Source organism: Etheostoma spectabile, chromosome 21 (genome assembly GCF_008692095.1).
Source record: "Etheostoma spectabile isolate EspeVRDwgs_2016 chromosome 21, UIUC_Espe_1.0, whole genome shotgun sequence".
Lineage (NCBI taxonomy): Eukaryota > Metazoa > Chordata > Actinopteri > Perciformes > Percidae > Etheostoma > Etheostoma spectabile.
In genome coordinates this window covers 3520835-3545438 of record NC_045753.1, presented here as the reverse complement: position 1 = coordinate 3545438, position 24604 = coordinate 3520835, and the positions used below count along the sequence as shown (strand labels likewise).

Genomic DNA, 24604 nt, shown 5'->3' with positions numbered 1-24604 from the left:
ACAGATGGGCCTTGGGTCTCGATTCAATACCTACACTTGACAGAATCATGAGAGAATTGACCTTCTCTTGCTGCTCTGTGTACCTCAAAGGCATCTTAGAAGCCGCCACTGCAAATGATTCATTGGCTTGCAAAGTGAGAACAATACACACTCACACACACACACACACACACACACACACACACACACAGTAGGGCCAAGCTGAGAGCGTCACCTCAGAAGGTCAGCATATGGAAAGATAGAAGGTGACACCTCCTGACACAGACCCAACCCCCTCATCGCGGCATTCTGTCACCTGTTCACAAAGGAGTCGGACAACGAGGACAATGATGAGGTACAGATACACACATACACATACCAGTAGTCCCAATCAGTAGCCTTGTCTCATCTCAACATACTCTCACGTCTCAGGTCGATGTAGAGCTGAAATCCAGTCCACTCCATTACTTTGTCAGGCAGATGACAGCAGCTGTGCACAGAACTGCTCATTTTCCCACTGATAGCCACGCCAGCAGAATATAACTCTATTGATTTGCTATTGCAGGAACTGTAGGCTGTTAAAAAGAGAAAATATCTTTGGCCCTGTGAAAAGGCCAGCACACATGAGGAGGAGAGGAAATAACACCAATTTAATGAAAACACTTGATATGCAATGTAATCTCACCAAGTTGCTAATGAAAAGCCCACCAGTGAGGGACAGGGAGCGCTGCCTGAGTGCACAAAGCAGGCGGAAGCGCTCTTCCAACACCGAGTGAATAATAGAGTCATAACATTTAGTATTTAAAATGCCTCTCGGATGGTGTCCGGTACGTGACTCTGTTCTTTACCGGCCGGCGACTTTGCAATTTGCGAGTAAGCATATGCATGAGGCCGAGTTGGGCACTCATCCCTCAGCCAATTTAGTTACATAATCCAGAAACTAGTCCTCACCCAATGGTTTGCCTCCTGTTAAACTTCCTCTCTCGCCCCCTCTTGTACCTTGCACAGGGTTTCCCTCATTCTCCTTACCTCATATTCCTCCCTCATCTGTCCTTCCCCTCTGCTGTGTCCCTCTGTTCCCCTCTGATCTTCTGCTCTCCTCCCCCTCCTCTCCCTTCATCAAATGGTAGTATGTATCTGCTCGCCCACTGCCGTTGGCTAGGGCGGCGCTTTGAACCCAAGGATGAAAGAGCTGATCCTGTAATGAGAATCTTAATGCCGAGAAATTGTTTGGCTCTAACAGACATACACACACACACACACAGACACACACACAACTCAGACACACTCGCAGGCTTTGAAGAAAGTTAATTTTACAGTGCTACTCTGCTCACAGCTCGGCTGCATGTCTAATGCGAGCTATTTTGAAATTCTGCTGCTGCATGAAAGTTGAATCTAAGTGGTTATGCAATTTCAAAGTATCACTCTCGCTTGTTGCGGATGGATTGCATGCATATGTTCAATGGCCAGAACTGGAGTGACATGGGTGTTAGCGGGCTTGTTTGTTCACCAATGTTTCAGTAGCATACATGTTTTTGAAGGGTTGGGGTTGCTAACCCAAAGCCCAACCTTCCACCATTTTTGATCAACTTCGGCTGCTGTGTGGTGAAAGCTGTAACCAGGACGACAAATCCACTTGCATCACAGGTTGTATGAATTTGGCCTCGATCACATTCATACATTCAAGACAGAACATATGAGATGCCCAAGTGGGATGCTTGTGGTTCACCTGGGAGAGCGTGCGCCCCCTTGTACCAAGGTTCAGTCCTTACCGCAGGGGCCCAGGGTTCGATTCTGACCTGCAACCCTTTGCTGCATGTCTTCCAAAATTGTGTTAATTGTTTTCAAGATTTATCGGAGCTTTTACATGTCCACACACCTGTCAAAGCACTGAGGAGCTCTTTCCTCCATCTGTATGCAACCTCATTTCATTAATGCATGTTACTAACTCAACTTCTTCCTTTTCCCGGAGTCTTGTGCTCTCTCGCCCACAGAGTCTTGTGCTCTCTCGCCCCTCACCTCTCTCCTGCTGTTGCTTCTTGCAGGTGTTCTGGAGCTGTGGAGTCTGGATCTGTGGTTGGAGTCACCTGCTGCCTCCAAGTTCCTGCTCCACACCCTCTGCTACAGTTCTCCATGTGTCTCTCTGTCTGTCTGTCTGTGTCTCTCTCTCTCACCCCCAACAGACAGATAACCGCCCACCCTGAGCCATGGTTCTGCTCGAGGTTTCTGCCTCTTAAAAGGAAGTTTGTCCTCGCCTCTGTCGCCTAGTGCTTGCTCTTGGTGGGAACTGTTGGGTTTCTGTAAATAACATCACAGAGTACGGTCTAGACCTGCTCTTTTATGAAAAGCGCAATGAGATAAAGGTTGTTGTGATTTAGCGCTATATAAATAAAATTGAATGGTCTTCCAATCAGATGCTCCTGGATGTGCCCAAATCCAGGTTAAAAAGCAGAGGGGACCGAGCCTTTTCAGTGGCTGCTCCAAACCACTGGAATAGTTTACCGATTCATATATCCCCCAGTTTCCACCGGTTGCACCGCTGTTTGTCAATGCCCACCAGGTCTGGATTTGTCGTGGAACGGCTGCAGCCATGATTGACAGCTGAAGTCTCGAGGACCCACGAATTCATGTGGAATAGAACCACAAAAACAACAGCTAACAGTTTGTTTCCATCCAGAGGAGTAGAGGGGAAACAACTCTGTGCTGTGTTTTCAAGGTGTAGTGGAGGGAAATATGATGCGCCGTGAGCACGCTCCATTTTATTTTGAAAACTAACCGGATGTTTTATTTTGTTTCTGTGCTTGACTTCCTGTCCTGGAAATTAGGAGTAAGAACGGCTCGGACCGTTGGAACGTTCACGTCCTTGCTTAAGACTCACTATTATTCACTGGCTTTTAATTTCATCTGAGCTTTGATACCTTGACCTTTTTCATCTTGTATTGTACATTGTGTATCGTTTGTGTATAATACCTCTTTGATTTTTGGAGCTTGTTAAGTACTTTGGTCAACTATGGTTGGTAGTGAACTGAACTGAACGTCCCCCTCTCTTTCACCCCAACTGTCTTATCAATTAATGGCCAAAACACCCCAAAAAATAATCTGAATTCACCACCTGTGGGGATGTCATGGTGTTGCCAGATCTCAGCAATTACACAGTGTTAGTCTAACCAATTATAAAAATGAGATCCAACTGGTAATAAACTGGAATTGGGCTTTAAATTAGCACAGATATACACTTCACATTAGCATTTCTACACAGTAGCAGGACTTGAGTCCAATAATCCTATCTCACTCCTGTATAATGGCGTCCCTTGTGGTTCCCAGCGGCAGTCAAACACTGTGTGGTTGCTTAAAGGTTCTAATCCCAACCATGCGGGAGGACAAGTGAGCGTTGGCCTTGAATGGGCGTTGCAGTGCGTCAAACAATCACCTTTCAGGAATCAGAAGAATGCAGAAGTGCAAAATAGGATGTTAGGAACTATAACTTACATACTCGGAGTCAAGGCGTAAACATCATTGTCAGGCCAACAAAGGATTAGGTGGAGAGGACATTCTTTGAATCGCAGTTTCGGTATGTATCCTGAGATACAACAGACACTAGTTGTTTAATTGTCAGCACTAGCAACTAACAACATAATGATGTATTGAATGTGACAGCAATGTTAAATATGAGAAATAATGTTACAAACTTTAAAAAAATAGAAGATTTTTTTGTACGTCCTCAGGGCAACAAGTCTAAGAAGACATCAGTTAGGTCGATATTGCTGAAAGGCTCGGAGTTGGAGTAGTGGAATGAAAGCCGTATCGACCCGCAGAGCAATGATCTAAGGCTGATGTTACTCCGGCAGACAGATTTCCCAGCAGCACTTGCTCTTGAGGAGTCCTAAAAAGGCACAGATGTGAATCTTTCCATTCCACCTTGACCTTTTGCTGAATATCATGTAGCGCATCAGAATGCTATAAAATCTCTCGGCTAGTGAAATATTTAAACCGTTGGACAGGGCTGCTTAAAGTGCAGTGCTGACTCCCCACGCCTCTCTTTTTCTGAGAGAAATAGAACAGAGGTAGGACCAGACTGCGATATCATGCAATGTATTTTGATGCGAGCCATTAATAAAACATGGCGATGGGGTGATGGAACCTCGGTCTGGACAAACACAGTGCATTTCGGTCTTTACATTTACTGCCTCTGCAAGCAAAACTTTAACAACCTCACCTGCTCTATTCCAAAAGCACACACTGATTAGGTTTGATAGCGGGCGGCTTTTACATCTGTTCTCAGCTTATCTTTCCTCCTAATCACTTTTCATTCCATCAGCTGTTTAAATAATATAGAGGGAATGGAAAAGCATAGGCAGAGGAATAGTGATGGATGGATTTCTTTATACTCCTTGGAGAAACTTACTGACCACACTTTAACTGGCCTCTATCTATCTATCTATATATGTATCTATCTATCCATCTATCTATCTATCTATCTATCTATCTATCTATCTATCTATCTATCTATCTATCTATCTATCTACAAACACATGGCAACCAGCACACAATCCAGAAATCCACCCGCCCCTTTCATTTGACACACAAGAGATGATCTTCAAAGTCCATCATAAACTAAACTAGACTTTTGCTGTAGTTTATAAAATACAATGTTTTATTATACATTAAACTACCCAACAATATATAGAGACCTACAAGTATAGCTGAAATGATTAGATGATTAGACACTTAGTTGATTGACAGAACTGTTTTGATCATTTTTTCCAGGTTCTAAAATGTTAGGATATTTCTAATTTGAGCACTTGATACTTTAAGTACATGGTCCTGATGTAACTTAGGCCTATATACATTTTCAATGCAGGACTGCAACTGAGTGGTATTTGTACTTTTACAGGATCTGAATACTTCTTCCACCACTGGTCAGACTTAACGTTCTGCACTAAAGCTCTTGCAAGACAAGACCGCTAATGTTCACCTAAACTCTGATATAGTAGCATTTTGGCTCTCATGCAGTTGATGTGTGTGTCCGGAATTTTTTCCGAATGTAACCTGTGACCCCACATCATAATGTTGCTAATGATTAGAAGAATGCTTTCTGTAGATTTTAAGCTTACAGTTGTGCTCATAAGTTTACATGCCCATGCTTAAGTTGACTAAAAAAAGGAACAAAAAATTATGTTTTGGAAATTTATCTTAATGCCTTACTTAAAAAATGAGATAAAATCCAACCTTTAAGGACCGCAATGTTCTTTGTGAATGAATAATGTATTGTAAATAAATAAATGTTCTTCTTTAAAATACAGGGGGCATAAGTATACACCCCCCTATGTTAAAATACAGGGGGCATAAGTATACACACCCCTATGTTAAATTCCCATAGAGGCAGGCAGAGTTTATTATTAAAGGCCAGTTATTTCATGGATCAGGATACTATGCATCCTGATAAAGTTCCCTTGGCTTTTGGAATTAAAATAGCCCCCCCCCCCCCCCCCCCCCATCATCACATACCCTTCACCATACATAGAGATTGGCATGGGATACTTTTCATAAAATCATCTCTCAGTGCAAATCAAACCAGCTATTAGTCTAACTGAAATAAAACCATGCCAATCTCTATGTATGGTGAAGGGTATGTGATGATGGGGGGGGGGGGGGGGGCTATTTTAATTCCAAAGGCCAAGGGAACTTTATCAGGATGCATAGTATCCTGATCCATGAAATAACTGGCCTTTAATAATAAAAATCTGCCTGCCTCTATGGGAATTTAACATAGGGGGGTGTATACTTATGCCCCCTGTATTTTAAGGAAGAACATTTAGATATTTACAATACATTATTCATTCACAAAGAAAATTGGTGTCCTTAAAGGTTGGATTTTACCTAATTTTTTAATTAAGGCATTAAGATAAATTTCCAAAACATGATTTTTTTATTCCTCTTTTTAGTCAACATGCATGGGCATGTAAACTTATGAGAACAACTGTATCAAGTCAGTGAGCTAACTTTTGCAGTTAATGCTACAGCAGTCAAAACCACTGTTTAATCCATTGCTTACAGTTTGGTAACTTTTGATTTTCATTTGGAAATGTTATGCTAGATGCTACTCAAACTCTCAAATATCGCTCTAGAGCCCAGTGGGCCCACACATATCTTGGGCACGTGGTTAAGTCCAAAGCTCCGGGGGCGGGCAATCTCTCGTAGGGGTTAGTCAACAGTCAATTATGATAACAGGAAGTTAAAACTTTCCAAAATCCCAAAAGTCTGATGATGCGTTCATGAAATTCTGGCCTAAAGCTCACCATGGATGCTGTTTATTTATCTCTAGAGACATATACCAATATTAAGTTTTCCAGTTCCGTGTTACTACAAAAAACATAGCATGAGGAAACCTAGTTTTTACTTTTCCCAAATAGGCCACAGGTGAGTGTGGGAAGTACGCTGCTCCAGACACATATGACGGAGCTTTGACACTCAACAGAGCCACCAGTTAAATTCCTTTCCAATGTCTAAATGCTGCACTTGGTAGCCTATCATGCACTTGTGCCCTTATCAATTTCCTGATAGCACACGCAACAGAAAGTCTGCCCAGCAACAGCAAAGTTGCACTAAACATGACTGTTTTTAGGTCTGGTGTTATAGTAACCACCCCTCCCCACCTACCTCCCTCCCTCCCTCTTCTCTGATTCGGTATCACCGTTGCAATTTGTGATTGAAAGTTAGCCTGGCCAAAACAAATGCAGCCTTATCTCTACGGTGCAGAGGCAAGAGCAGTTACACACAAACAGCCACACACAGGCAGAGATTAGAGAGGAGACTGTTCCTGGGCTTCCTATTATTAGAGCGGAGGTTTATGGTTGGAGAGAGCTGCAGGGAATCACTGAGATTAAATTACACAGACGGGGAACATCAAATACAGGAGAAACTTCCCAGGCTCTGGAGAGAACGATGGGGTTTGGATGAGTTGGGAATAAAGAGGGAGAGATAACGGAGCAGTGTGAGTGAGAGAGCACTACACCGAACCCATCTCCATCAACTCCCCTACGCTCGGTTGTCCTCAAACACACCGCCAAGTAAGACCGGACTAGAGTAACAGCCATTGAAACTACACAAATGGGCCTCATCACAAAAGGGGCTCAGTGAATATGTAATGGCAATCTTGTGGAATTTCAATTCAATTTCAATTTTATTTATAGTATCAATTCATAACAAGAGTTATCTCAAGACACTTTACAGATAGAGTAGGTCTAGACCGCAATCTATAATTTACAAGGACCCAATAGTTCTGGTAATTAGAAGCAATGTTTCAAATGTCTTAAAGGGTAAATGGGCGGTTCACCTAAGTAAAAAAAAAAAAAACATTGTTACACTTTAATACTTTAATAGGTGTGTGTTGAAAGTGTTTTACAAATGGGGTAACCATTACTTTCTTTATTGACTATCTTAAACTCATGAGTAATCAGTGATAGAAATCATTAGAGGAGCTGGAACCAGTGAATGTTTTTCAATCAATCAATCAATCAATCAATCCATCAAAATTGATTTACATTTTTTTATTTATTTAACCTTTATTTATCCAGGTAAGCTGTTTGAGAACCAATTCTCATTTACAAACATGACCTGGCCAAGAGGCTACAGAAATAAATAGGAACATACTGTCCAACTTTACATAGTCAAACGCATGACACATAGAACAAGCAACCGAATTAAAAAAGACAGTCAACGAAAAAAGATAAAGAATAAGAGCTTAAATATGTGTGTATAAATATGATTCATGATTGTCAGCAGGAACAAGAGTCAGCAATGTAATTTTGGAGGTTTTGCTTAAAGGTGGAGATTGGGATCAGAAATGTAAGTTTCAGGGTATTTTGTAGTGTATTCCAGTCATGTACTGCTGCAAAGCGGAAGGCATTACGTCCAAAGGTAGTAGAGGTAGGAGGGGTACTAAATTTAACCAAATTACTCGATCTTGTGTGATAGGTGTTATGAACGGCATGAAGAAGAGATAACAAATAGGGAGGTGTCTTGCCCAGGATCGTCTTGTATATAAAGAGAAACCAATGATGTAGCCGCCGGGTATAAAGGGAGGGCCATCCCACCAGATTGTACAGGTCACAATGATGAGTGTGAAAGGGTGCATTAGCAGCAAAACGAATGGCTGAATGATAGATTGTGTCAAGTTTTTTTAGGGCTGTGTTTGGCGCCATTTTGTATATAGCACCTTCCAGCAAACAACAGGTATCCAAAGTGCTTAACACCAGAAACTAAGAGTTTTGTCCTTTTGTCTGTGCCTCACATGGGTTTCCAAATGATCAGATGATTGTAAAGATACTCTTAAATACCACCTAACAGGCACATCGAATCCTTTTTTTTTTTTTTTGATTTATGGAAAAAATGGGGATAAAACCAACTCTGAAAGCTCACAGCTCAAACATCTAGCTGTGGAAACTCCTGACACTTCCATTTTCCCACTGATTGTTTGTATAGGGAGCCAATACCTGAGGGACCCTTGAGGTTGAGAGAACCGGGTATATTTCGAGCATAACCTCGTTGTACCCGGGAAGCCAAGACATTTTCAGTGCATTTATTTGCCTTTGGTGAATTGCCTGGGCCTAATTTAAGAGCTAGTGCACTCCTTTCAGCTCCAGCAAGCCATTATCAGCATGAGAAGGTGAAGGAAATGTGTTGTCATGGCTACATGATTTGCCATCAGTGTAGTCTGAAAACATCTGTGTATCTCCCTCCTTTTGTCGCTACCCTTTTATCGCGCTCTTCCTCATGCCGACCCGCCTGCTGTTCCAGCTCCTCTTCATGCCTCTGCTTGAGAGGGCAGGACACATAACTCAAGAGCAGGACGCACCCTGGTTCCTTAAAAGGTGATTCATTCCTCTACTGGCGTTACGTCAGCGCAGGTTGTGATGCAGGTGTGAGCGTAAAAAGCAACGTTCCATGCCGTATTAGCATACAAGTAGTCCCTGCTGTGAAGACAGGCATGGTTGGCTGGTGGGAGGAGGAGGGAGGAGGGGGTTGTGTGAGAGGATTCTCCTACGATGACGCAGAAACCCTGCAAGGTCTATTTTTAAACCCACTGAAGTGTGCGACACCCTTTCGGTACCGTAACCTTCAACTGGGCTTTCAGACCAAAACAAAACAGAGACAGCGAGGCAGGACGAGGAGAGAGAGTTCAATGGCAACAAGAAAATCCAGCTCTTTCTTATCCTGTCAAGCGTATAGAGCCACAATGAAATATGGATTATGACTGCATATTGCTGAGATGGGGTGCTTTTAGGTTGAATGATCGTCGGGCTTGGAATAAGAATAGGGTCGAATGGATGATCCGCACTAAAATGACTTGGCAGCACATGAAAGCAGCCACTGACTGAAGCTCTGTGCTGGCCAAACACAGCACAGCCTGTATTCATTAAAGTCTCAGCTCCGGGTTTATCAGCGAATAACACCGAGTGAATGGGACTCTTTTATATCTGCTTTATCTTCCCCTCGCTCTGGTCCTTTTTTTTTCTTTTTCAATCAGGTGAAATGTTGAGCTTCCTTGAACTGCAGATGTGCTTCCCGCTCGCGTGGCGGTATCTCCGGCCCACAAGCCTCTGAAATGTAAATGGGGTGAATTTATTCAAATGTCACTCCCATACTGTACGCCAAACTCAATAACCAGGAACAGGGGCTAACCTCCACCACCAGCTCTGAACACAGACTTAATATAGAAGTCTGAGTGTTGATCATGCTCAAAAGCTACCAGCACCGATCAACACTTCACGACAGGATGAAAAATTTGTAAAGATTTATACCAGATTACATAATTCATCTCTGGCCTACTGATCTAAAATCATCATCTGGTATTCACTGCAATCCCAAAAAGGCTGGGTTTCCCTGCCAGCTCATCTCTGTGTTCCCTGGGATTGTGTGTGAAATACTTGGACCCAACTTTCTCAGCTGGAAGCCTTGTAATCCACAGCTCTGTGTTAAAATGGATCATCTGTACTCCAGGATGATGTGGTCAAATTCAGCTTCAAATTTTTTGAATTGCATTTAACTTAACTTTTTGATATTAATGAACGTCCATTACATTAAAGCCATTGTCAAATGAGTTGCTACAAAGCTAATTAAGAGTCATATTAAAAACTCCCTCTGTATTTCTCAGTAAGGCTATGTTCCGAAAATGGTGGCCTCTGGCGCCTTTCATGGGCAGAAGATAATTACCTCTTATGAAGAGTCTGTTATGTTTTTTTTTTAATCATCCATGTCCTCCTTGGCTACTAGCAACTGTGTGAAGTGGGCGTGAGGGCGGGGACAATCACGGAAGGCTTGTATCATGTGGACGTTGTTGGCGCTAAATCCTGCTCCATCTCAGGGTTCATTCAATTAGTATCAAAATCTCAGATGTGGATGTGTGAATCCATTTTATTACATAGGATATCCTAGAGACAAATACAGAGTCAACCTAACACAGCTCTTCCCCAAATTTGTCTGACTCTCTGGCTCTTGGACCCCTAGTCTTATCCACAAAGGGTGGGGTCTTTAGAGCACAGTGATGTGTGTGTGTGTGTGTGTGTGTGTGTGTGTGTGTGTCTATTTGTTATCTTTCAATTGGAATGTGACTTAAGGTTTGTGACCCTCAGTTCAGGAAAAGATCAGTGGGGGTGAAAGAGACTGAAACCAGACTCAGGCAGCATCCCTATCAATCAATTCTGCTTCTAACACATTTAGGAGAGCTGGATTACAACAAAAATATACCAGAACATCTTATATTATAAAACAGAAGTATTGCAAAACAGCTCAATGTGACAAACAACAACCAATGACCCATGTACTTATAACAACAAACCTAATGCATGACCAACATGTCTTCATTTATGCTGAAATAATGCTTTTACCTTTTAGCTTGAATGTATAATGCAAATCACACACACTGTTTAAGCACACATAACATTTTAAATTCCAACAACGTGCCGACAGTTTTGTTGTCATTGCTTGAGAATTCATGGGGGAGACAGAAACTACGCCCTATAGCTTTAAAGGCGGGGTTGGTAACTATTTAACTATTGGGCTTTACACCCTGACAGCTCTGAACAAGGAGGGGAAAGGATCTGTCATCTTTAGCTGCTGTAATCATGAAGAAGAAGAAGTTGTGGATAATTTCCGCCCAGTATTTCCGCTCTGATTGCACACATGGCGAGTGTCAACAAAGACAGATATATGTGGACGGACGAGGAGACGAGAGACTTTTTGAATTTAATTTACGGGCAAAATATATGTGCTATTTTTGATTGCAAAAATCTAAGAAATGCCATAATTTGTCAGGAACTCGCAAAGGAAATGGGGTACAAAAGTAACGACAAGCCGTGGGACGTCCTTCTGGAGTATGGAAGGCACTCAAACAGCGAGACATGTCTCAAAAAAGAGTTGACTCGCAGCAGTGCCGGAGGGACATAAAAGCCAAGTTGCATCTGCATCGTCATAGCGATGTGTTGATAGCGTCGTTGTTTTCTTATTATAGCGTTATATGTCGCTATCAGCTGGCACAAACAGTAAGCACCCTTATAATTGCAATATTGATAATTTGTTGGTAGGCGGAACGATCCATTTCGTCTAGGAAAACTTTGTTCGCAAATATTTGCTTGAATATGAATTGAATTGAATGGAAACACCTTAAAATGTCTAAATTTGATTGCAAAACAGCATGTGATGTCATAACGCACAATACCGAACTTCAGATCATTTGATTGACAAGTGGATGGAAACTTGGATGGATGGATGGAAGCTGCTATGCCTTCCTTCAGCCATCTACAGCAAAATGGCTTCTACTACTGCATATTCTGTCCCAGCCAAGTGGCAGCAAGCCCCCCCCCCCCCCCCACACACCACACACACACCAGGCTAATCAAGTTGGTAATTCTCGGCATCCTCCTTCATTTCCAGCTGGTCGTTCCTTTCCTTTATCCAGTTAATACCGAATGAGTCGACAGACGAGGAACGCTGGTGTGCAATAACTTCAACCTTTCTAATTTCCGCCTCCTGCCGATCTGCTCCTTCTCGCGGAGGTGCTCACACAGGGAGTACTGGTCCTTTACACATGGTTCCCATCCAGGCATAGAAGTACTTTCAGACACTTCACACATCTGCTACAACCTACAGTCCACTCTCACAGAAACTCACACTGGCGACACCTTATTGGCAGAAGAAGAAGCGAAGCCCATCCAATCAAACCTGTCAACTAAAGATAGATAGATAGATAGATAGATAGAGAGATAGATAGATAGATAGATAGATAGATAGATAGATAGATAGATAGATACTTTATTCATCACAAAGGACATTTTAGGCATCCAGTAGCAAGATAACCATAACCCAACAAACACATATACACACATACTGCATATCACACATACATAGGAATTTAAAATAAAAATCATTTACAGAAATGCAATGATAAGGTGATAGACTATGGCAGACTGTGTGTAATGATGATAGTGCAAAAGTTTAAAAAAAAAGTGAAAAAGTAAAAAAGTGAACAGTGCAGGGATTGAACAGTGCAGTAGATCACGATAAAATATTATCTATGACTGTAAAATATAAACATAACAACCTATAACTGACTGACTGAATAAGAATAAAAAACCTATGTAACAGGGAATAAGTTCTAAAATGTAGATGTTATGACCGCAGTCCAGATTATAAAGATTACAGCCGTCCTCTGTCCAAGATAGAGTCGTTCAGCATCTGTGCCAACATTTTCTCTCTATTATGAACGGCATCACGGAAGTAAAGTCTGGAATATAATAGAGCTGTTCGGAGCAGTTTGTCAACAGAGTTTTCTGTTGGAGATGGTTAGTCCCTTAGGGGTGGACTTTGGGCTTTTTCACTTTGTAAACCTATTGCCTTCACACAAAAGATTGGAAAGGGGAAACGCCAAAAAGCCTAATACGAGCACTTTATGCCATTTTTTCACATTTGTGGTAAAAACTTGAAAGTGGTTGAAAGAGAATAAAACACATTTTCCCAAAAAATGTCAAATTTAAATTAGTCATAAAGTATTCACCAGATGCTAGTTATTATGGCCTGTCTTTGTTTCCATAGAAATTCTTTGCAGCTTTGTAGTTCCCTTTAAACACGGCATTCCCCTTAGCTGAGAAACACCCTTCAGAACAAACACAAGTACTGGATGTTGGGTGCACGACACTGCTGGGCGCGTGAGAGATACGGTGTAATAAGGATCTGTGTGTAATATGTGACGCTCACGTCAGGAATGTGTCTCTCTGGGGCGGGGGGGGGGGGGGGGGAAGAGCACACTCTGGAACGGACAAGATGGAGTCACAGCAAGGCAACACCCACACCCTGGGAGTCTCCCAGCTGGGGTGACACCGGACCATCTGTGGACCTGTTTATCCCAGAGAGCTGGGTTGGTCATGTGGAACTGTGTGTGGTGTGTGTGTGTGTGTGTGTGTGTGTGTGTGTGTGTGTGTGTGTGTGTGTGTGGTGTGTGTGTGTGTGTGGTGTGTGTGTGTGTGTGGTGTGCGTGCGTATTTTGAATATGTCTTTTTCCAAGGCTTGCCAGACTTCAGTATACCTATTAAAAAGTATCAATTTGGGATGAGAACTAAAATAGTTTATCTGGTACAGACTGACCTATTTAGTCCTATTTAGTGCATACAATGCAAACTGGACTTAGGTTTAAGAAGTTCCAAATATAGCGTCTGACTGGATACGCACCTTGATACCATACTATACCATGCTATACTGGCATTACACTCACTTTAATACATCCCAGAGAAATCTGCACAATTCTAGGCAGTAGACAATCAACCACAATTGTGTGTAATTTGACAATAAACCAGATATGAAAGCAAAGACTGGTATCCCTGTACACAACGGCACTGACGTTACACACAGCATTAACTAGGAATGTTTTAAATGTAACCGTGTCTTACGAGGGTACATTTGCAATTTGCACACAAAAAAACGCTTTTCCATCTTATCCTCCACTTAGCTACTCCCCTGAGCACCGGAGGAATTCATTTCAAACCTCTTAGATACGGAGGAATATATTTGACACTCCAATCTCAAGTGAGATTTTGATTACTGCAAACAGAATTCAGAAGTAGATAATACTTTCAGGCTGGATGTGTTTTAGCTTTCTAATGGCTGCATCACACACTTTTAAGGCCTTTTGTGTAGCCATGACTGTCTATACACATATATAAAGACACAGAAAGTCAGTAGTGGTAAATAACTGAGTATATTTACACCAGAACTACAATATATAATGTTTTAGTACTTGCACTTTACTTGAGTATTTCCGTTTTATACTACTTATTCCCCTATTCCACAACATCAAATGGAATTATTGGACTTTTTACTCCGCATCTATCTGACAGCTGTGGTTACTTTTCAGATTAAGAGTTTGCATTACAAATACATGATAAGCTTTTAAAATACAATGCATTTCTACAGATAAAAGCAGTGAGCCTGTGAGCCCTTACATAACAAGCAGGGTCGAGTTCAGATGTCTCTGAGTAGTTAAAAGGGGGGGGGGGGGTTCTAACACACTGTCACGGTAAAAGCATGTCTCACATTTTGTGACATGTGCTTTAGCGGTATAGGCAAATTTTGCAACCTTGACACAGGCTAGCCGGTTCAGTCTTTATGCTAAGCTAACCGGCTGCTGATTCCAGCTTCTTATTCACTATACACAGTGGCGTCGTTCTTCTCATCCATTTCTCGGCAAAAAAAAGTGAATAAGCATACTTTTCAAAGTGTTGAAATATCCCATTAAATGGCCACGCTATAGTTCAATTTTGCAATTAAATATTCAGTTGCTTTTCAGATTCAGTAATCTCACGAACCATCAGATATATTCTAGCTAGCTGTGATAAAATGTTAAAACTAGCTCCATGTCAACCAGCTGCAATGATAACATTACATAACAGTGCTATGAAGGGCACTTCAGTATATGTCATTAACTCAGGCACGTATGAAAATACAAGTCATTTATGAGCATCTATAACAGGCTTTGGGTGTTTAGCTGGCGAGGGCTGCTCATCCAGGACGTCGTGTAGATAAGTCTTTGTCAAAGAAGGGAGGAGGAATTGTGAAAACATGAAAACACAAGCTATTTCCTCCTTTGAGTCATGCGAACGTGATCGTCTTTGGCGATTGAAGCCATTTTGAACTCTTAACATTGGTGAACATTTAGCTGGTTCTTTCCATGACAATGTTGCTGTAAAAAGATGTTTGGAAGCATGTGACAAAGTAAACAAGACGAGCTAAATGAAACGTGAGGGTTCAAATTGCTACAGCGGGTGTGACTGATCATGAAGAGGTGTCCACCTGTCTTCACAGCCGTGTCAACATGGCCACTCCCACTGATCACTGGGACAGTCTCACCACCTTTACACCCGGAAAAGAGCCAGCGTTTACAGTACATGCCCTCCAGGCGTTGCTACATACATTTTAGTCAAGTCTATTATTACCTCTAGTTGCCCTCATGACACAGAGCGCAACGACTAGCATGTGAGCAACGATGCTATTCTGAGCTCAGGGACAGGATTGCCCAACGGCGAAGTCTGCCAAGGGTTAAATATTACAAATAAGTCAGTTGAAACGAGCAATAAATAAGTCCTCTTTCCAAAAAGTCATGTTCAACTGTAGTTTATTTTATTAAAAAGATCAGGGTGCAAATATGAAATTAAAAAAAATAAAGACAAGCATATAATTTTTAAGCATTTAATACAAACTTAATATAAACTATTTCAGTCCCTCTTGACATGTAAGACACTGACTCAAAATACTTTGTTATAATGTATTTTTTTATCAAGTATTGCACAATGTAGGTACAAAATTAATATTCATACGATTACATTTTTGTCCATTGTATAGCAAAATCGTTTAACCTCATAACAGAAAATACAATTCATCTTTCAGAAAAAGCAAATACTCCTACACTTGAATTCCACCACTAAGGAATACTCTGTACACAATCTTCAGAATATTTTATATATACGTTTTTTTTTTTGTTTTTTTTTTTTTTTTTTTTTTAAAGATTGATTTCCTTAACATTATCTTTAAAAAAAAAAAAAAGAAAAAAAAAAAAAAAGCTGCTGCAGCCATCACAGATCACTGGAGTAGTAAAAAGATATAATGCAACACCATGTCATAGAAACAATATATACTCTGATATCTTACAAACTCTGTACTAAATTAAATTATACAATTAGAAAAAGACCAAGTAACCCCACTTAGTGCCAATCCATAAAAATCAGCCTCGTTTTACCACCTGTAAAATACTGTAAGAGGCCAAAACTTTAAGTTTGTATTTAACATTTTTTGAAGTAATTTTTCCAACACGGTAAAAAAATCTTGTGCTTGGTTGGCAAAAAGGAAAAAGAAAAACAATGATGCATGTTAATTGAAGTAACCAAGCTTGGATGTGTTTGTACAACAAGCTTTTAGTAGAAACAAACTCAAGGGGGCACAGTAAAAAAACCCTTGGGCACATGCGCTTGACTGACTAGACAATATACTCTTGAAAGTCCAGTTTCTAAGTGTGCGTTTTTGTTTTTCCTTCTCTTTGAGCCACCATCATTCATAAATAACATCTTAATGATGAGTTTAGTTAGCCATGACTGGCTGGAATTGCTGGTTAGAATACTGCATGTTGCTCAGACTGAAGTTGAGGCCATCCATAAGGGACTTGTCGTTGAGGCTTCCGTAGGCCGCAATCACGTCAAAGGCATTGTTGTACTGCAGAGGGCCGAGACCCAGGGAGCCCTCCCCAGGGAACACGGCTCCTGGGCTGGCCTGGCCCTGGAGGTTGGGAAACACAAACTCCTTGGCATTAGGGGAGAGGGCAGAGGCCTTCTGCTGCTGCTGACCCAGGCCCAACCCGTACAGTGAGTGCATGGAGGTGGAGATGGCTTTCTGCTTCAGTAGGGTGTTGACATTCAGACCCAAGTTACTGGTAGGGGAGCTGCGGGCCACCTTGCTGCTACTGCCGCTGTTAGTGTTGTTGCCACGGCCACTGCTCTTCATCTTAGTGGAGCCGAATTTGGTGGCAGCAAAGGTGGCAGTGGTGAAAGTTAAGGGCTGGGTGGAGCGTGGCATAAAGGAGGGGCTCACGGCAGCAGACTGGCCGAAAGGAGGGGAGGGGGAGCTGGACTCTGAGGAAGCCCCAACAGGGTCGCTGATTGGCATGAAGACCTGGGCCTCAGGATTAAAGCTGTTCTTGATCTCCTTGTCCAGCTCTGACCCGTTCTCATTGTTATCATCCACATATAGCACCTTTACCGGTCCCTTCTCCCCAATCTGGTAGGAAACCTCAAATGGGTCGATCCACACACTAAGGTCCTGAGGGAGATTATTCCGGACGTCTTCAATGTCCAGCCCGCTCTCTTTGGCTGCCTGCTCCACCACAGGGTCCACCTTCTCCCCTACATGGATGCACCTGAACCCTGAACCTTTGTATGGCTTATCCGGATACCAGTGGCCTTCATATTTTTTCTTCAGTTGCCTCTCGAGCTCTTCGCCGAAGATATTCACACGTCGTCGAGGGAGTTTGTTGTATAAATAGGAAATGATAAAGTTGAGTGCTACTTGAATTTCAAGCTGCATAGCTGCTTCAGTGGCACGGGTGATTCTTTTTCCGTCACAGCGTTGTTTTTTTCCGAGCTTTGCAAAAACCTCCACGGCAGCAGTTTGTTAGAAAAACTGCGATTGAGAGTTTGTTGCCAAAATGAATATCCTTCCTGCAACAGGGTTAGGTTTAGGATCCTGAAATGGAGCAAAAAAAAAAATAAAACACCATTATGATCAATGCCATTCCATCTCTATTAGATTTGTAGTAACATTACTCTTTAGTCACCATCCACTCCCCCTCTCACCGCAGCAGTGCTGTATCTCAGCTGTACAATATCAACAGCTATAAATAAACGAGGCCACTGACTCAGAGACGGTGTCAGCAGTGTGTGTCCCCCAGCGGTCTAGTGTGACAGAAATACGCAAGCGTGGTTGACCTCTGCGGAGGGCGGTGGGTCTGATGGCAGGCGTCAGAATGATTTTCGATTGCCTCATTTTGGCACGCGGACACGTTAAAGCATAACTCCAACCTTCGTCCAAGTGGGCAGAATGTTATCTTTCCACCCTAACAAGGCTAATGTTGTAGTCCTTCCCCGTGCACCGACTGAGCCATAACGTGAGCGGAGCACGTACAGGCTTGTGACGATGATTGCCGTTACATAATAAACACTCAAGAGTCTAGCCACGGCTACAAAGCCCTTTCTACGTGACAATAAATACTAAAAACATATTTTGCTTCAAGTTCGGCTCTGCTATAGCCAACCAACGAGTGTAAGCTGGAGAACTTAATGAAGGGTGTGAACAGAAAATGTAGCTTGCTAGCCATGTAGAAGCCAGATAACGTTCCCGATAATGTTTATCTCGACCGGCTGATTATCAGTGTTACCCGGCAGTAAACCAAAGATAACGTTTTACGGACACGTACAGCAAGTGGTAACGTCACTGTTAACAGCGAGAAAAGAAGAAAATTCGCATAAATGTGGACTGACGACCGTGTTTAACGATAGCAAGCTACGTAACTTTAGCATTTAAATTAGCTAATGCTACAGCTTGAATATTCGACTGTAAACCCGACATTCAACAACACCATTAGGTGACAGTTTGAGAATCAATAGGATACCAACACACTAATGCAAAATGTTTCAGTTTACGATAAAAACGATTGTTACGCCAAATTTAAGTTCATATTTACTTACATGGAAATTTACAGCAGGTCTTTCTTGCATTAGCCAGAGTCCGCTCCAGCAAACGCTATGTTTGTACAGCCTCTAGGTTTTCTTTCTAAAGGAGATACAAAATAATGTTGCCGTCGTCGTATCTTAATGTTCCAGGCGAATTTTCTTCTGTGGGGTGTAGTTGAATTCCGATTCACAGGCTTGGAAACTAACTCCCCACAGCCTGGGAGTTTTTACAACTCTACCCTTTAAAACTTGGGCTGAATTGTTTATATAGTAGTCCTCCGCCACGGACATGGAGGGGGTGGTGATGCGGTTCACAGAGGTCAACACCCAGTAGCGTGTTTCTATTGGCCAAACGCCACCGCGTCATCAGCAACCACCCCAACTACCGCAGTGATTGGATGATTTTGTGCTCAATCAACCACAGGGTTCTATTTACGGTAGTGGTTTGCCTTTCATGTGCTCTGGACTATTTTATTCGAGCAGGTTTGAACTAAAATATAATTTGAAAGCCTTGTTTGGGTCGTAATATTGTTCTATATATAGAAACCATTCTAAACCATCATAGTTGAGGGGTAAAAGACTGACATGTTTGCACTATGCACATCTGTTTAATATGATGGCATTCCTTCTTAAAGGCCCTCTGTCCTCAGAGTTTGTGCTCAGCCATACATGGAATCAATTGCTGAACAAGGAGTATACTGTAATGATAATACACCACAGTCTGTACAATTACTGTTACCAGCCAGAGTAAACACTAAAATGAAACCACATTTGACTCTGCTCTTCCCACTACAGGGTTAAACAGAGCTAGAGAGTCACTGTGGCGGAGGGACACACCTCTAACTGGTTGTGCTCCTGCTCCTCACCAATAACATTTTACTGTTCCTGGACCCAGCTGTAGCTGTGTATCCAAACCTAACTGCATTTGCTTACTGGGAGTACTGTTCTATAATACAGTGCAATTTCCACTACTTAAAAAAAAAAACAGATGGCATCTCATAATTGCCATCTGTGTAAATACTGACATTCTTTTCCCACTGTGTACCTGTGATAAAATTATCTTCATTATACACAATTGCTCTCTGGTGCCTGCATGGTGGGTTCTTGTTTTCAGCAGTGCAAGGCAGAAGCTGTCCCCTGTCAGGCCTAAGGTGTTTGACACCACAGCCTGTTCTTACCTAACGTGGGCTCCCGCACTGTGTGTAAATACAATGCCACTTGAATTGTACAGCTGGGAGTGAGGTGGCAGGGCAGGGGAGTTGGTAACTGTTCTTTAGATGGAGGGGAGAGCTCAGACACAAAATGAATATGGCAAACACTCAAATGGTGTATGCCATATCTGTAAATGTTACATTTCAGAGGTCATTTGTAAGAGAGATGACTATTCATAGCATTGCTCCTTTTGTCAATCAAGTATGCCGATCTATAGTTATTGTATGCATTAAGCCCATATGTATAGATATTGAGGTAAATCATGGTTTGTCACAATGCTACTTCGATGTTTAACACAGTACCACCACGTCCCAGTGCCGTAAACAAAGTGCTTTCAAATGCAGTCAGATCGTAGCCGGAGGGCTGCAGGATGCTGCAGGCGCAATGGAGAGTTCTTACAGCCTCCAGATTGAGTCTCAGCAGGTGTGAGAGATGAGTCCCTCCACCAACGAGGATCTCGTGTGATGGATGACCCGAGCACAAACTCAACACACCATGGGGGCCTTGGAGACATACCAAGGCCACCAGAGAACGGCCGGCTTGTTTTTTTCCCCCGCATCTCACAGCAAAGGAAATGTGTGACTATGACCAAATGTTCAAACATGTTTCAATTTGCACTATAGGCTGCATCACTATTCAACAGAAATAGGTTTTTCCAGCAATGTAAGAAATACCATGAGCAGATCCAGATCCCCTTTGCTCATTCTCCCACTGTGTCTACTCAGTAACTATGTGTTAGTTTTGGCGGTGGGTAGGGGGGTGCTTAACAATGACCTATTTGTTATTCTCCACCAGAGTATGGATGTGGTCAGTGGCGAAGGTTTCCTCCTGTTGTTGTGAGTCTGTCTGGCTGGGACCTGGAGGTAAACACAGCTAATGATGGGAGATGTTTTAGCATGACTCATGCACATTTTTTAGTGAAGTCAGTTCATAGACATTTTACCCTCTCTCTTCACAAAGCTGTGAAATCCTTTACTCTTCTTTCTGGCTTTGAAGCTGCACACAACCTGTTAAATTCCCAGATGCGGCCACTGGATATTAATCTGATATGTGTAACAACATCTGGGGGGGGAGAGTAAATGTAACAGATAATATGAATGATGGAATGATGTTTGCTTACTACCAAGAAAGAAATGAAAATGACAGCCGTTGTATGAGGAAAGAAATTGGGTTCTTGCATACTGACCTGAAGTGGCATTGGTCATGTGAGCATGCTGTATAATAAAATCTCATTTCTTTTGGTTATTTGACTAAACCTAAGAGAGCTTGAGTACATTTATACGATCCTGTTCTTTCTAGTGGACTTCAAAGCTCAAGCAGTGTCACGAAAGGTGACATTACAGACTCACCATGTGGGCTTTCTTCAGATCTAGAGCTCTCCAGATAAAGTAGACACTTTACTTTTTTTTACATTATGCAACTCATGTAGCACTTTCTTAACTGTCTGTTTATTTCCTTAGAAGATGAACAAGTATAATTCAAATACAGACCAAAAATAAATAGATTGCCAACAAACTACAGGCGCTTAGCATTCCTGCAGTTTTTCATTTCTTTTAATTTCAGTATTTTGTGACCTCCAACCAAGTGCAGCAGCATACATTTTATGTCTATTGTAGACAGGAACAGCAACCAAAACATGCTGGAGCGGCTGCAATCAATATTTTCTATATTAACAATTGGTGTGACATGACGACAATGTGTCATTTGAAAGAGACATGTAGCGTAGCGTAAGACCTAATTTAATCAATGCTCTCTTTCCTAAATGGAATCAGCCGTTGGAGGCGTTCACCTTCCTGCTAAACCAATCAGAATTGTACATAAACTGAAAGGGCCAATCACAGAGTCAAACCCTGTTTTGAAAAATCTGTTTCTCCCTTTGCTATCAGCTGTCGTAGGCAAAGAGTGCAACCCCCCCGCCCCCACCTGCCAGTCTTACTCCAGCTGACCGTGCCGAGCACTTCATCTCCGCTTGCGGGAAGGAGACCATGAGGGTATTAGGAGCACTTTCGGGATGGTATGGCTTACGCCTGCTATACAGAGACTTGACACTAGTGTGAGGCAGGTCGAAGTGTAGCTTGGTAGTGTGCAGAGAACATTCTTAATCATCCCAAGCTGCGAGAGGAGCCGGTATAAGGAGATAACAGGTAAGGCTTACCTTTACGTATTCCTTACTGTGTGACTATGTTGGTTATGACGTATTGATAGCTATTATAAAAAAAGTCGCTACGAGTCATAACGGAGAACAGGTAGAGCTTATAAGTCAGTTTTTTAAATAACAAAGACAATGAGTCAAAATCAGATGTAAGTTATTGCATGTCAAGTGACGTCAATGAGTAGATGCAGTCAGCGGTGAGTGCTTGGTAGCATAAAAATGGCGCCATAGGAGCTACGCTTAGTGGACGCTGGCTTACACCCTTGGTAAACATCTAATGTTAGCAGATGAAAATATTAATAAATTGTGCAATTGTAACTTTTCATCTATCCACATGATGTTCACTACGCTTTCAAACGAAGCCACGCTGAAGCCATCACTGGGGCAGTGTGTAATGCACTTCACACATCTTTGGTCATGGAGACTCTTTGTCATAGTGTAATAGTAGAGAAGAGTCGTGCGACTTAAAAACATCAGTTACACAGCATTGCCCCTATTACGTTGGCCAACTTGACCTGAGGAGAAGTATGACAGCTTGGCCATAAGTTTTTGAAGACTGACTTATTTGATCAATGTCTTGCCTTGAAATTATCCTGCATTTATATATTAGCCTGCATTTAGATATTAGCCATCCTCAACATTTGTTGTGTTCTGGTTTCACAATGACAGTTGGAGAACAATTAGATACCAAACAGGATATAGGCCTTACAGGATGATTCTTTTTCTTTGTCATGTTTTTCCCAAATGATGTACAGATTAAGGAATTCTTTTATAAAATGGGATAAAAATGGTGGATGTACAGTAGCATGCCCCTGGACCCTAGGTTTGCAATGCCACCCCTGTTTTGTAAGAAGATGTACCGATACTATTTCTTACAATCTTCCCTCCAAATCCAAAGTTTTCTTCAGCAAGTGTCTTTTGTTAAATCTGTAAAGAAGTTCTCTGTGCATACATACAATTACCTGAATGACTGTGATCCTGCGTGGAACAGAGGTTTTACTGCTCTGTTATTGAAATACAATCTTAGCCATGGAAGAAGAGGTGGTGCTCAATTAGTATTCAAAGCCGATCTGTAGTGATAGCAATCTAAGATTGCGCGGCTCACTGGAATTTATAGCTTCATGCTCACATGCACAAGCACCTGTTTTATTCTTCCCTTAAATTCAAAAGGAATTATGGTCTTTGAACACTTGACTGTGAGGATGAAAGCATGCAGAAAGCAGTAGATCTGCAGCACGTATGAGCTGTTTACTCAGGAAAATCATTTCAAAGTTGAGAAAATGAGTCTTTACTCTGGTACGTGGCGGTTCTCTTGAGTCTGGGGTGCATGGGGATACTCTACGTGCTGCTTCCTTTTGAGTTGTTTACAAATGCTTTGGCAAGCAGAGGGAGGCCGGGGAGCTCTTTTTCACACCAGTGCCAGGAATGTCATTAATATAAGCAGTGGTAATATTTGCCTCCACAGCACCCCCCCGACACACTCTCATTCCTGCATGCATGGACAAACACAGGCATTTCTTGGTGAGTCTGAGCTTTAGCTTACTTGTCATACATCTGCAGTGGGGGATGATGAAGTGGTGTTTTTGTGGAATAATGAGCATATTCATGCCATGTAGCACCCAGCGGTATCATATTTGTTTTGACCCCTGGTTAGATTCATATCAAGCCATCTGAAGGAGAAGGGAGGTTACACAATAGGGGATCAGCTGTGCTCCTCCGATTTAAATAACATTCTGCTCTACTATTTGGTTTCATGGGGGGATTATGTTTAGCAGGCCGGGTGCTTTGTCATGAATCAGCCAACTGAACAAAACAGAGTTGCTTTAAGCTTAATAACACATGCGTGACACGAAGACAAGATTGCTCCGTGTTTTTGCTCCCGCCTCAGACGGCACACTGCATGGAAAAGCTGTGCCCTTGCAGTCAGATCAACTTTTTAAGAAATTCAATTACGCTCTGAAATGAACGGCCAGTGCTTGTGGATAGAATGGGTTTTAGAGTGAGAGGCATCCATTGCAGTGGGAATGTGTCACATTTCCATGAATACTGAATGGAGTATGCTACAGTAGGCAGGCTGTCCCTGTCATTGTGATTTGTACTTTTATTCCCCCCCTCCCCCCCCGCTCCTCTTCCATTTGGACTGTAACCTTCTCGCTCGCCCGCTGCACACTCCTTATAACAGATTTCTGTATTCTCCTCTCGTCTGTGTGGGTGAAATCCATCCCTGGGTAGACATTGCAACGGATGATGTCGGATTATGCGAACCACATGCATTATCATCATCAAGATATTAACAAAAAACACATTACAGCGTACATAAGCCCGAACACATCCTCAAAACACGGCTTTTTCACATGAACTCCCGTCAAAGTGTATGCACAGCCAGCCTTTGCACAGACCCTCTATTGAGGAGCCTTCACTCCTGTTTGCCAGAAATGATGTCAATGTAGTCATGGCAACTATTCTTACACATTACCACATGCTCTTTCACGGT

General features: G+C 42.2%; 1 protein-coding gene and 1 long non-coding RNA gene across 2 annotated transcripts; both read right to left on the bottom strand.

Moving 5' to 3' along the window:
• Positions 1-2913: 2913 nt before the first annotated feature.
• Positions 2914-23924, bottom strand: LOC116671240 (uncharacterized). The gene is made up of 3 exons (XR_004327230.1): positions 23915-23924; positions 13723-13731; positions 2914-3004 (listed from the first exon to the last, which is right to left on the bottom strand). It is a non-coding gene; the product is annotated as an uncharacterized LOC116671240 (long non-coding RNA).
• tob1b (transducer of ERBB2, 1b) lies at positions 15627-19018 on the bottom strand. The gene is made up of 2 exons (XM_032502330.1): positions 18762-19018; positions 15627-17760 (listed from the first exon to the last, which is right to left on the bottom strand). Exon 2 carries the CDS (start codon positions 17599-17601, stop codon positions 16603-16605), a length of 999 nt encoding a protein of 332 aa, XP_032358221.1. The 5' UTR covers positions 17602-17760; positions 18762-19018; the 3' UTR covers positions 15627-16602.
• Positions 23925-24604: the final 680 nt, after the last annotated feature.

Coding starts and splice junctions, on each gene's coding strand:
- tob1b (XM_032502330.1), bottom strand. CDS start 17,601: ATGCAGCTTGAAATTCAAGTAGCACTCAACTTTATCATTTCCTATTTA.